Source organism: Nymphaea colorata, chromosome 2, assembly GCF_008831285.2.
Source record: "Nymphaea colorata isolate Beijing-Zhang1983 chromosome 2, ASM883128v2, whole genome shotgun sequence".
Classification (NCBI taxonomy): domain Eukaryota; kingdom Viridiplantae; phylum Streptophyta; class Magnoliopsida; order Nymphaeales; family Nymphaeaceae; genus Nymphaea; species Nymphaea colorata.
The window spans coordinates 30,710,818-30,723,757 of NC_045139.1; the positions used below are offsets into that span (position 1 = coordinate 30,710,818).

The following is a 12,940-nucleotide window of genomic DNA, read 5'->3' on the forward strand; positions in this document are numbered from 1 at the left end:
TCTACATAAAGAAGCATAACTCTAAGCATTCATCAAAAGACCTTTGAATAGAATAGCACAGACATGCTTGTACCTTACAACACTCACCCACTCATGGTCTCATGCACTATGTTTAGCTTGTAGATGAGAAGACACATGCAAATGCAATACACCATATGAAGGCCACCTTCCTTTAGGCTGACTATCGCACAAACTATTAATGTACAAATTATGTATCTCCATTTCAGAATGAAAAAGAGTAGCATTTCTCCAAGCAAGATTTGGCAGCATTTTATTTTGTGAGACATGTGTGGCATTAATTTTGCAGCAATTCCTGCTATGCACTTCTGGGGCTGCTACAAAAAAATTGTTTGCTCAAAGAGTACAAGTATAAAATGAGGCTAAGATTTTAACAAAAAGTCTAAAAAATGGAAAAGGTAGTGAATCAGACTAACATGCACAGTGTTTGCTTGGACGCAGAGCTTGAATACTGTCAAGTCATTCAACTGCATAAGGACATTCTCATCCAGAATCTTGCATTCAACAAACTTTTTCTTGATAAAGGGATTCACTGTGCCTTCCTCATAACGAGTCAATGCAGGCATAGCTGGATACAAGCTGTTCTTGTCAACTGCACTCCAAAACAATCTATCAGACATGCTTATGAATATTTAACCACATCAATATTATATTTAAAGGATACATAATTAAGCTTGAGTTGATTTCTTGAAATAAACTAATGATGATTTTAGTAGTTCAGTCTGTGAGAAAAAGGAGTATCATAGATGGCATTAATGGAAGCATAAAAGCCGCAAAAGTCTACATACCGACATTTATTACAGTCTATAAGTATGAAAACACAATTTACACTCTAGTTTATATGTGGTTCCAAACCATCCAGAAATAACTTCAGTTTCATCAATTTATACTAAAATATAGTAAATGCATTCTTTACCAATAATTCAAGCATTCTAATGAAGATAACAAAATGATCTTCACAAGAACAATTGAATTCCCTATTTCCAAACCAAAATCAAACTGGCCATAAATTAGCTCAGCTTGCTAAAGTTTGTTAACTGATTCAGGTTCATATGTCCTCCAAACTGTGCTGCAGCCCCCTTCCAGGAGTCAGAAAGAGAGAAAGAAGGGGTAGGAATGTAAACACTTAGTTTCTCCTAGCAACACAGATTAATTTACTGATCATGTCAAAATAGGAAAATAGACCACTAGACAGCATGAAGATGTAACTCAAAATAGAATAAAGCAAGCAAGACCATCATGACCAAGAAGATGCCAATGATGATAAAAACAATGAAGATGGTGATGGCATAAATATATGGTGAAATCATCAGCAAAGGCTTAGACCAAGAGAAAACCAAGCCCACTAAATTTTTACCAAGTCTGCCAGCAAATTGGCGTGTCTTAGACAAGCAAGCAAGTATTGCCGAGGTCAAACACATACCAGTTGATATTTGATAACTGACTCACCGGCTAATTAATCATAACTCTAACAATTAAACTAGGAAACAATGATATTGACACTGCTGCGATTTCCAAGGCTCTGGTTTATTGAGTATGAATGAAGTAATGTATGGAAAGTTGAAGAAAGTATGGACTACAAATACAGATCAGGTCATGGCAAGCATGCATAGCTTAAATAAACATGGATGAATTGTTAAGAAATAATAAACATTTCTCATGGAGGAGTAGATAGAACTTTTGTTTTGGTGATTAAGTCTCTTTTTGTATTTTCTTAAATTTCATGGACTTTAATGTAATTCTTTACTAATCCCTACTTCAAGAAGGGATTAGCCCTAATGGAAGTTATGGTGACTTATTTTGCTTCTCTCCTCTCTTCTCTCATCTTTTCTCCTTCCCTTCTTCTTTCTCTTCTGTTCTTTACTTTTCTTTGGTTGATTTTTATTTAATCAACATCAGACTCTCAGATTGTAACATGAATCATAAAAAGACTTGCTAATAGAAACGGCATAGAAACAGTAAAAAATGCAAACAAACAGACCTAGTTGGGCCCGCATTTTCTCTATGTAGCCTTCCAAGCATTGAGCAATACCAGAAAGCAAACATCTTGTGTGCTTCACACCCACTGGTAGTCTTAAACTGAAAAATTGATCAACAGTCTGTTTGGAAAATTAATCATGGCATCACCAAATAATATGTGAACACAGTACACAGAAAGACCACCAATCTATAGCAGAATGTCATCATCATCATCGATAAGATCAAGAAAAGGGAAACAACAAACAATAATACATCATTCTGAGAAGAAGAATAGAAATATGTACAGGAGAAGCAATAGGACAAACTACCCTTCCTACAAGTGTTATACTGTTTAACATAGAATTTCATCGAAAACAGCAATACATGACAAGAAGGGTGAGAAGGACAATAAATAAGTAATTAGCAGATGACTGTCTGCGTTTAGATAGAGAAGTCCTCTGGCCATTTACAGCACACTGCCTGATGAATGCATTAGGCAGCCGTGATTGGAAGGAGCTCAAGATGACCAGAGGATTTCAGCTCCTATATATATACTATGAATGAAGCTTGAATTCATCGAATATCTTGGTTCATATTCTACAGAATCTAGCCAATGCCAGTTGTGCTATAAAAGAAGTTGCACTTCTTCATTCTTTCTTCCCTTGAGTATCATGGACGCCACACATGCAGCCCGATGCATGGCCAGAGGATTTCAACTTCTCATAAATATATATGTTGCCATGTGTTGGACGTTACCAGATGGCTAAAAATTGAAAATCTGTCGCTCAAAGCACAATGAAGCAAACAGTCTCTAGAAAATATATAACTCACCTCCTCTATAATCCGAAAAACTTCAACAATGGATGAACCATGCTTTTGCAGAGAAGATACAGGCTCCCAAACCTACAAAAGTTCTTAAGGCATAACCACCTGACTGTCTTTTACTGCTTAATTTGGGTAGAAGAAATCTCAAAACTACTAGCCTCAAGTACAATGATTTATATCATGTGCACTTTAATGATTTTCAGATATACATATCAATAAATAATATTATTTATTTTAAACATTTTTATCAAGAGATATACTGGATAACCACATGCCTTTTCATAAAAACTTAGGCAGAAGGAAAAATATATACACCAAAAGTCTGTCCTAGAACAATCGAAGTGGAGTTGACAGTAAAGACAAACACAGGAAATGTGAACATTCAATAATGCAAAAAGAAGAATCACTGCAAGGACTACAACAGAACTCAACTATCTAGTCTATTTTGGTCCAATAAAGATAGGAATCAGGAATAGTAAAGTCCAAGCATGGGTAGCAAAACCACACATACATGCATTGAAATGATTTCCACCATTTTTTCACAGCCAACTATGACTCTGGTATCAAATAATCAATTATTCTAATTTGCCATCGAAACATATAAGAGACGAACAAATGCATCGTAAGAAGATGAACATTCCCAAGAATTTAAAACTTAAAAGGCCATATCAAGGCAAAGAACTGGTATTTTAAAGTACAGCTGCTTAAGGTAATGTGATGAAAACACGCATGCTGGTATATGTACATGTCCTTTCATGTTATACACATCAACCTTCTTCACTGAAAATTTTGCAAAAAACGAAGGATCAGTAAAAAGTACCACATAAATGCATACAATACATGTACGTCTGCTACAAAATCAGCTAGCTAAGGCAGCATCTCAGCTCGATCCTTGAAAATCTTGGCACCAGATCGACTTAACTCGAGACAAGCTCAAGTTCTGCAGCACAAGCTTGGCTTGACCAAGCTGAATGAAACTTGAGCTCAACTTGAGCTTGTCTAGTCTAAGTAATACATGGAGATTTGAACATCTTTCATAAAGCCATAAATAAGCTACCACCACATCATCAAACAACATTTGGTAAAAGGTAGCCAAATAAATAAATAAATAAATAAATATATATATATATATATATATATATATATATATATATATATCAAGACATAAATAAGTTAACACCACATCATCAAACAACATTTTGTAAAAGGTAACCAAACATATATATATATACATACATACACAGACACACACACACACACACACATATATATATACACATACATATATATATAATTGGATGGTGGATATTAAGTTGAAAAAATAGAAACCAAGCTATTTTGCAAGAGACAGAAACACTTCTCATAGAAGGAAACAAATCAGTTTCCTTAATCGAGATCTACTGCCTTCTTTTGAGGGGTATCTCTTGAAAATTCAGCTTGATTTCTATTTTTCTTTTCAACTTAATCTCTACTAATTAATCTCCTTAAATTGATGGTTCACACAATTCTTATCCATTCTGGAATATAAGGGTTTGGTAACTACCCGCTTTCTTATTTATGTATGTGTGTGTGTGTGTAGCTATATATATATATATATATATATATATATATCTAGAATACAAGCTCCCATGGGAGAAGGCCGAGTATCTAAGCGGAAGTTGCAATGTGACTGGGAGGAGATACACAGACCAGAATTCCTAAGGTAGGGTTTGACTGCATTTTTAGGGTGGAAGTTTGCAAACTTATACAAGCAGGGTGAAAATTCACCAAGTGAATGTTTATTTTCTATCCTCATTATAGACTGAAAGTCATGGACCCCAGGAGGTCTGAGCTTGTTACCATCCAGAAGTGGGCTGAAAATTTCCCCTTCTGCGAGTTCATGAAGTTTGATACTTTGACTCATATTGTGAAAGGTAATGAAGTGCTCAACCACCTGGTCTCAGCAGCAAGAGCTCCCCCTTTCTCTTGATGGCTCTGCTGATGCCTCCTACTCTGAAGACCAATCTTGAAAGCAAGCTCTGGGTCCTGTTTTAAGAACTTCCACACGTGTTAATCACACTTCTCAAACAAGGGAAGAAGATAGTGTTCTCATCCATCTACTTGGCCTCCCAATAAAGAGAAAATGGTAACCTTGCCATCATGGCCTCCAGCCCTGGTAAGAAGACACCACCTTCTTTTGTATCATTAGTTTCAACATGTATTCATGTTGTGAATACAAATTGACAAACTATAGTCATCTTCTTGAAGAAACTTTTTTGTTGGGTAACCCCATAGACAGGTTCCAAAACTGAGAAGATGAAAAGAATTTTGTTTGTTCCTTAGATGGAACTGGTGACAGGTTCAATCATCTTCAAATGACATAAATATGAGCTAGTGTCTTGTGATGTAGTTTGAGTGACTTTGTGTTGTACCAATTGATAAAGATAGACTAGAGACAGACAGGAAAATAAACCTCTCTTTTAGTGTCTCTGCCTGGATTGTTTATGATTGAGTTCTTGATAGCTGTTGTACTTGATAGGAGTATTGAAATTTTGCACTTTGGAAAAAGCTTGGTTTTCATACTTCAAATTGTGAAGATTTATAAACATGATTACCTATTGGAGAATTATTTATGGTCCCTTTTTGAATTGTCTGGAAAGTTAAAAAACGTATGTTTCTTTCATGTTGATATTCAACTACATTTTAGGATGGAAGATCCTTTTCTGCATTATGCAGGGCAAACTTCTGAGGTCAAACGTGTGAAAAATGGATGTGAGGAACAAAATGCTGAAGAGCTTTTCTTAATCTCAAAATCAGGTCTTTAACATGGTTTTTACTGTCATCAAAACAGCATCCTATGCAAAAAATTAGAAAATTAGTTGGAATTTTGTAACAAAAACAAGTCTTTTGTAGAGAAATTTCATAAACATGTGAGGGATATGATTTATAATTGGAAAATTTTATCTTACCCTACACTTAAACAGGGTGAAATTTTTTAGGTTAAAGATAAGTTTCAACGCAAACGTGGTGAAATTTTCTCCTCTGAGAATTACTCCTCCCAAAGTGTACCTAGGTAAACATTCCCTACTTTTTACCTTGCATTCAAAGTTTCAACTTTCAACCACCAAGGACCGAACCTAAGACCACCTTGAAAAAGTAAAATTGATTGTTTCATATAGACTACAGACTGAAAAGTCATGAAATGAACAGACGAAGCCATTATAATACTTCTCATTTCCACACAACAAGAAGAGCTTGGGGATGCTAGGCTGAGATACTAACCTCAAGGTGAAAAGCTCTTTCAGTCCACTCCAAAATATTGTGACTTTGCATGTCAACCCAATCTTGGATGAGTGGATAAGCAGTTGCAGCCACCTGCACCATGTTCGCTGACTGAGAATGGGCTGAAATAGAGTTCTTAATAATTGCTTGAAATCAAATTTATACACCTCCAGCAAATCAGTAAGTAGCATAACACTAGCAAAATTGGAAAAATTAATACTGAATATTTAAAACAGAAAACACTGAAAAGCTGTCCCAGGCTCATAAGCTACTAAGAGATACATATATAAACAATCAAAATAAGTGTGTACTACGATAACAAAAAAAAAAAACATATGGTCAAAAGGTGTAAAACTTAAATTGAAACATCTAAAAGACAGAAATATTAAATAAACCAATAAAATAAGAAATACCATATAATCAGAGAAGGAAAAGCATTATACTTCAATAGGATAACAAATATTCAAAAGTATCGACAAAGAAAAACAAATCTTTGGACATGTGGCTATCTGGTCCTATATTCATCTGCTGTCCCCATAATGACATCTATCAGCAACACAGAATCACTGCAACAGATAATCTCTTGTTTGTCTGCTGATCAAATTATGAAATTGATTTTCAAAATGTTCACCTAAATGAAATTGTAGGGAAATTTTCATTTATGCGCCTCTTGACCTTAATTCCAAAATTACTTGCTTTCATGAAAAAAGAAGGATATGACAGTTACATAACAATAATAATATGACAATGTAAAGGATAAAGACAAAGAACCTATTTGACTATTTTCAGCAAAATGTGACACACTTCAGGTTGTTTATGGAATAGGGAGAAAATGCTGGCTACAATTTCGCTAAACATTAGTGGCAAATTTTTTGTGCTAATCAAAAAAATTTAGAAATGGGAGACCCGCTTTGGAATTAAGAAGAAAATGATGGGTTTTACCCTGAAACTATAAATAAAACTACTGGTACCAAGATACATTTGCAAAATTCAGAAAATTCTGTATTAAATAGCTCTGGACATAGAAATGCTAATATTTGGTTAAGTGACTTAAATTTTGTGTGATATTCACATTGACTATCAATTTAAAAGATAATGGATCTCTAGTCACAGACCAATATAAAGCATGTAAAAGCAAAAAATTCCTAGCTGCATTAAAAGAGACGAAAATCTATCTTCAAGTTGTGTTTGAGAGCCAAGGATCTTATCATGGATATGATGTAGCATAGTTTTGCTAATGTGGCAAGAGATCCACATCAAAATCCATGTTTTATCAAACTAAGGGCCTACCTATGATCAACACCTTGAGATCCCCAGTTTGTTATTTTACATTGTCAACACATTTGATCTAAGATCAGATGGCAGAGGGTCTAATCTGAAATCCATGGATCTCAAAATCCAAGGACCTTGGGAGTAGGAATAGATCATATCTGAGGTAACCAAACAATCCTTTAAAGTTTAAAAAAACTGCAGGCATTATGTATTAGACAAAAAATGGCCCTCGAACCTCATAAGGGTGCCATTCCTTCACTAAAGAACCAGTCAGCACAATGTCACCATTATAGCCGAACTGAGCTAGGTCATTTTCCAGCAAATAAGCAGAAATAAGCACAGATCTTGCGTCAGATGATAGCTGTGATAAACCTTCAAGGAAGGGCTTCTGGAAAACAAAATAAACAGCAGTTAAAACTGAAAGCACATATACATAGTCAAACGTGGAAACCATTTCAAGTTTCGACGACAATTACTAAGAAGTAACTGAAAATCTGAAACAGTTATTCTACCAGTTTTTCTCCATAAAACTCATGCACAAGCAAGGCAAATTTTTCCTTGGCTTCCAGATACCAGCAGGACAAGACAGGACTGAACATTTTGCATTCTCTACCAGCAATCGATCTCAGGTCATCAGCAAGCAAAGCCAGAGGATGCATTCCTGCAGCATTTGATCTGGCTTCCAGGCCATTCACAGCCTATAGTGCATGTGTTAGTTTTGCCACATTGATGGAAGCACATGAATAAGTGTTTGGTTTATGTGACTTACTTGTTCAAAAGCGGCTTTAGTTGATGTCATTATATACATCTTAACCTTTTCAGAGGCTGATTCCTTCAACTTTGTAGTCTCACCTGAACCCTGAAAGAATATGAACATTATTCACAAATTAAAATCTCCCAGAAACACGAGTGCAGAATAAGGCATAGGATGCTCTGAAGAACTCGTATAGATCCCATAGTATTCCAACATGTATTGTGTTAGGCTTTGTTTAGTTTTATTTCAGCATTGCTTTCATTACGTTGAGTTTATTAGAGTGTTTATCAGTTTGGATCGGGATCTTAGTGAAGACCCGGAACCACTTTGCTTGAGATGTAAGTTCTTAATTGGGCGTGTCTAACCTTAATGACATTATGATAAATTATTTTCTCTTCTAGTCTCTCTCTCTCTCTCTCTCTCTCGTTCCCTCTCGTCTTCCTCTCCTTCTTTCCTTGGTAGCCCAAGAGGCTATCAACTGGTATCAGAGCCACCATGACGGATTCCGCTACCATCGTGGATGTTAAGACGTGTTTATACTCAGTATTAGGCTTGAGAGGGCACTTGTGTAATAATGTTTCTTTTAATGACTTTCTTGTAACTTATCCCTCTCCTCTAGTCTATATAAAGAGGAGTTAGGGATTCTTTCGAGGTTAATCAAAGATTAGTTCTCTTAACTTCATCATGGTATCAGAGCTCCAGCCGTCTCCTCCTCAGCGAGTTGTCGCCGACTGAGCGGCGCCGGCCGCCGCCTCATCGGCGTCAGTCGCCGCTGCCGCCCTTTGCCGCCCTGTCCATTGCCGCCTGATCCATCCCTGCTGCCCCTCGTCGCCCTACCCATTGTCTGCCTGCGCCGCCTCCGCCTGTGCCTCCTGCGCCCGTCTGCCTGCGCCCGTCCGCCTGCGCCGCCGCCGCCCGTCTGCCTGCGCCCGTCCTCCTGCGCCCGTCCGCCTGCGCCGCCGCCGCCCGTCTGCCTTCGCTGCCGCCTCAACGCTGATTTTTTCCTCTCTGCGTCTTTCCGCTGCATGCTGCTCCGCCGCTGCTCTGCACGCTGCTCCTCCGCTGCACGCTGCTCCGCCGCTGTTCCGCCGCTGCTCTGCCCGTGGTTCTGCACGCTGATTTTCTTCTCACCGTCGTCTCTGGTATCTCTCTTCGTTCAGCTCTGCTGTTGCCTCTTCTCGCCGATCGGACTTCTGGATTGCTACCTGCGTTAACTGCATATTGCTTCATGATCAGCATGTTGTCTTTCGATATGTGATTGTATTCTTTTGCCTGCACTTCCTATTCCGTGGCTCGGTTTCCTCCTTTGTGTTGAAAGATGTCTGAAATTAGTAGTGGCGCTAATACCTCTTCCTTTGTATCGTCGGGAGAGATGAAGAGTTCCCCATTTTCCAGCATTATCACCAAAATGGATGGGGGTAATTACGAGATGTGGGCCATGCAAGTAAAAAGAACTTTGATCGCCCATGAGAAGGAACATCTCATATTGGAGCCCGAGCCCATACAGAAGGTAGGAAAATATACTACTTGGTTTAAAGATAATTCATTGGTTATGGTATGGATTGTTGGTACTCTCTCACAAGAAATTGCAAATGAAGTCTTGCACAAGGACAGTGCAAAGGATATGTGGGATTCCCTTGCTGCCACTTATTCACAGGCAAGAAATGAAACGCGCATTATGCAGCTTCATCATGATATCCATCAGATGCGACAAGATGGCAGACCTCTTCACACTTATTATTCTAGTCTCAAGTCCATGTTTGAGAGACTGAATAGCTACTTTCCCGCATGCAAGTGTGAACAACAAAAGGCATACAGAGATATGCTTATGGTAGGGGTCTTTCTTTCTGGTTTAGACTCTGTTTATGAATCCGCAAAGAACCAAATGCTTACTAGTCCCTCGATTCCTCCTATTGATGAGGCTTACAGTAGGCTCAGCAGAATTCCGATCTCTGCATCGACTGTTCCTGATACCACTTCTGCTATGCTTGCTACTCGTGGCAGAGGAGGACCCTTTTTTGCCAGAGGACGAGGGGGCCGTGGCCGTGGCAATACCCCTTCGCGCCCTGTATGTCAGTTTTGTCACCGCATTGGTCATACTGTGGATAAGTGTTGGCAGAAACATGGTCGTCCAGCTTTTGCAAATCAGACTGTATCTACTGATTCTCCTGAGCAGCCTAAGCCTCAGCACACTGCCTCCTCCAGTGAGTTGCATGTAGATGACATTCTCTCTCAGTTGAGGCACTTGATTGGCGACAGCGCCCATCCATCCCCTGGTCCGACCACTTCTACTGTTCCTACCGCTGCGAGTGCTTCTTCATCTGGTATGTATTCTGCCTGTACAGTCTGCTCTCCTCCTGACACTACAGATTGGCTTATTGATTCTGGTGCATCGACACATCTCTGTGGGGATAAGATGCAATTCACCTCTTACGTCCCTACTCCACCGGGTCGTTCGGTTATTCTAGCAGATGGAAAAGATTCACCAGTTGTTGGACATGGAGAGGTCCAACTTACTTCATCATTGTCGCTGCAGCACGTTCTTCATGCACCAGAATTCCCCCATAGCCTACTTTCTATCAGTCAGATTACCAGAGAATTAAATTGTCGTGCTATATTTGACTCTTCCTCTCTTGTGTTTCAGGATATACTGACGGGCAGGGTGATTGGCAGTGGCCGTGAACAGGGAGGTCTCTACAGGCTAGTGCACTCCTTTCCCTTTGCTGGATCTACCTCGTCGGGGTCGTCCTCATCCTCGGCTTATACTTGGCATTTACGTTTTGGACATCTCCCGTTTCAGAAACTGCTGCATGTTCTCCCTCAGCTGTCTCATAAGTCGTCTTTTCAATGTGAGTCTTGTTAGTTAGGCAAACACCATCGGTCATCCTTTCCTCCGCGGTCTAGTAGAAGTAGCCACTCTGTGTTTGAGTTACTTCATTTTGATGTTTGGGGCCCGAGTCGTACTCCTGACCTTCAGGGTCATCGGTATTATCTTGTTGCTGTTGATGATTACAGTCGTGTTAGTTGGGTTTTTCTTATGAAACACAAATCTGAAGCGGGTCATGTAATCAAAAATTTTATCAATGAAATTCTGACTCAGTTTGATACTTGTGTCAAGATTGTGCGCTCTGACAATGCTCTTGAGTTCTGTGCTTCCTCTTTAGAACAATTTTTCAGGGATAAGGGTATCATTCACCAAACTTCTTGTGCCTATACCTCTCAACAAAACGGGGTTGCTGAAAGAAAACACCGCCATATTCTTGATGTCGCCAGAACCATTATCATACACAGCCATGTTCCCCATTCTTATTGGGGAGATGCTGTTCTTACAGCATGCTATCTTATTAATCGCATGCCGTCATCCGTGTTGGGAGATCTTATTCCTTTCTCTGTTCTTTTTCTTGACAGAGAATTGTTTTCTGTTGCACCTCGTATTTTTGGATGTGTTGCCTTTGTTCAGTTACTTGGTCCTGGGCGAGATAAGTTATCCCCTCGGGCTATCAAAACGATCTTTGTTGGTTATTCCCGCACTCAAAAGGGATATCGTTGTTATGATCCTTCTACTCGTCGATATTATGTGAGTGCTGATGTTACATTTTTTGAGTCCACCTCTTATTTCTCTCCCAATGGAACTCAATTAAGGGTGCCTGAATTTAGTGATGAAGTCCACCTTCCTTTACCTCTCATGAGTTATCCACAACCCGTTGCTTCGCGTTTTGGGGCTATCTACCAACGTCGCACTAAACCTGTTCAACCTGCTCCCTGTGCTCCTGTGCCTTCACCCAGCATGCCCAAGGTACTTCCTGAACACACAAATCCTGCTGACCATTCTTTATGTGATGATGCCACAGGGGACTCTCCAGAGCATGCTACTGGTCCTCATATTAATGAACTTGATATGCCTATTGCTCAAAGAAAAGGCAAACGCAGTTGCACTATGCATCCTCTCTCTGGTCATTTGTCCATGGCTCGACTCACTCCTACTTACCGCCAGTTTGTCAAGGGACTGTCGGCTGTAGCTCTTCCACAGACTCCTATGGACGCTCTTTCTGATCCCAAATGGGCCGCAGCTATGCAAGAAGAGATGGATGCCCTTCAGTCTAGAGGCACCTGGACACTAGTTACTCCTTCATCTGATGCAGCTATTGTTGGTTGTCGATGGGTATTTACTGTTAAATACAGAGCAGATGGCAGCATTGAGAGATATAAGGCTCGCCTGGTTGCAAAAGGCTATACTCAGACTTATGGGGTTGATTATTATGATACCTTCTCTCCTGTGGCACGACATGCTTCTTTACGGGTTCTTCTCGCTGTTGCCGTCAGCAAGAATTGGTCTCTATCACAGCTTGATGTCAAAAATGCCTTTCTGTATGGTGACCTACATGAAGAAGTGTATATGCAGCAACCACCAGGGTTTGTTGCTGAGGGGGAGTGTCAGAAAGTGTGTAGATTGAGAAAGGCAATTTATGGTCTGAAACAAAGTCCTCGAGCTTGGTTTCAAAAATTATCAGAGAATATTGAGTATGAGGGCTTCAGACGTTCTTCGGCTGATCATTCCCTTTTTGTCAAGAAAACTTCTACAGGTACAGTGATAGTTCTTGTCTATGTTGATGATATCATTGTTACAGGGGATGATATTCAGGGGATTTCCAACATCAAGGGCGTCCTTGGACGACACTTTGTCACCAAGGATCTTGGTGAGCTACGCTATTTCCTAGGTATTGAGTTTGCCAGAAATCAGAAGGGTCTTATCATGTGCCAAAGGAAATACGTTACTGATGTCTTGCAAGAGACAGGTATACTAGGATGTCGACCTGCCTCTACACCCATGGACATCAATACTCGCTTGTA

General features: G+C 39.5%; 1 protein-coding gene across 3 annotated transcripts in view; it reads right to left on the minus strand.

The window, feature by feature from the left end:
* Positions 1-12,940, minus strand: part of LOC116247911 (protein unc-13 homolog) — a 39,665-nt gene that overhangs the window by 8,566 nt on the left and 18,159 nt on the right. For all 3 annotated transcript variants that reach the window (XR_007572502.1, XM_031620360.2, XM_031620361.2), the window contains exons 13-19: positions 8,105-8,194; positions 7,848-8,033; positions 7,571-7,723; positions 6,064-6,156; positions 2,809-2,880; positions 2,000-2,117; positions 435-610 (exon numbers count right to left, since the gene is read on the minus strand). Coding sequence is in view for 2 of the 3 variants with exons in the window: in XM_031620360.2 (XP_031476220.1) it covers positions 435-610; positions 2,000-2,117; positions 2,809-2,880; positions 6,064-6,156; positions 7,571-7,723; positions 7,848-8,033; positions 8,105-8,194 (888 nt within the window). In the remaining variant the exon portion in view is untranslated. The remainder of the gene's footprint in view (positions 1-434; positions 611-1,999; positions 2,118-2,808; positions 2,881-6,063; positions 6,157-7,570; positions 7,724-7,847; positions 8,034-8,104; positions 8,195-12,940) is intronic.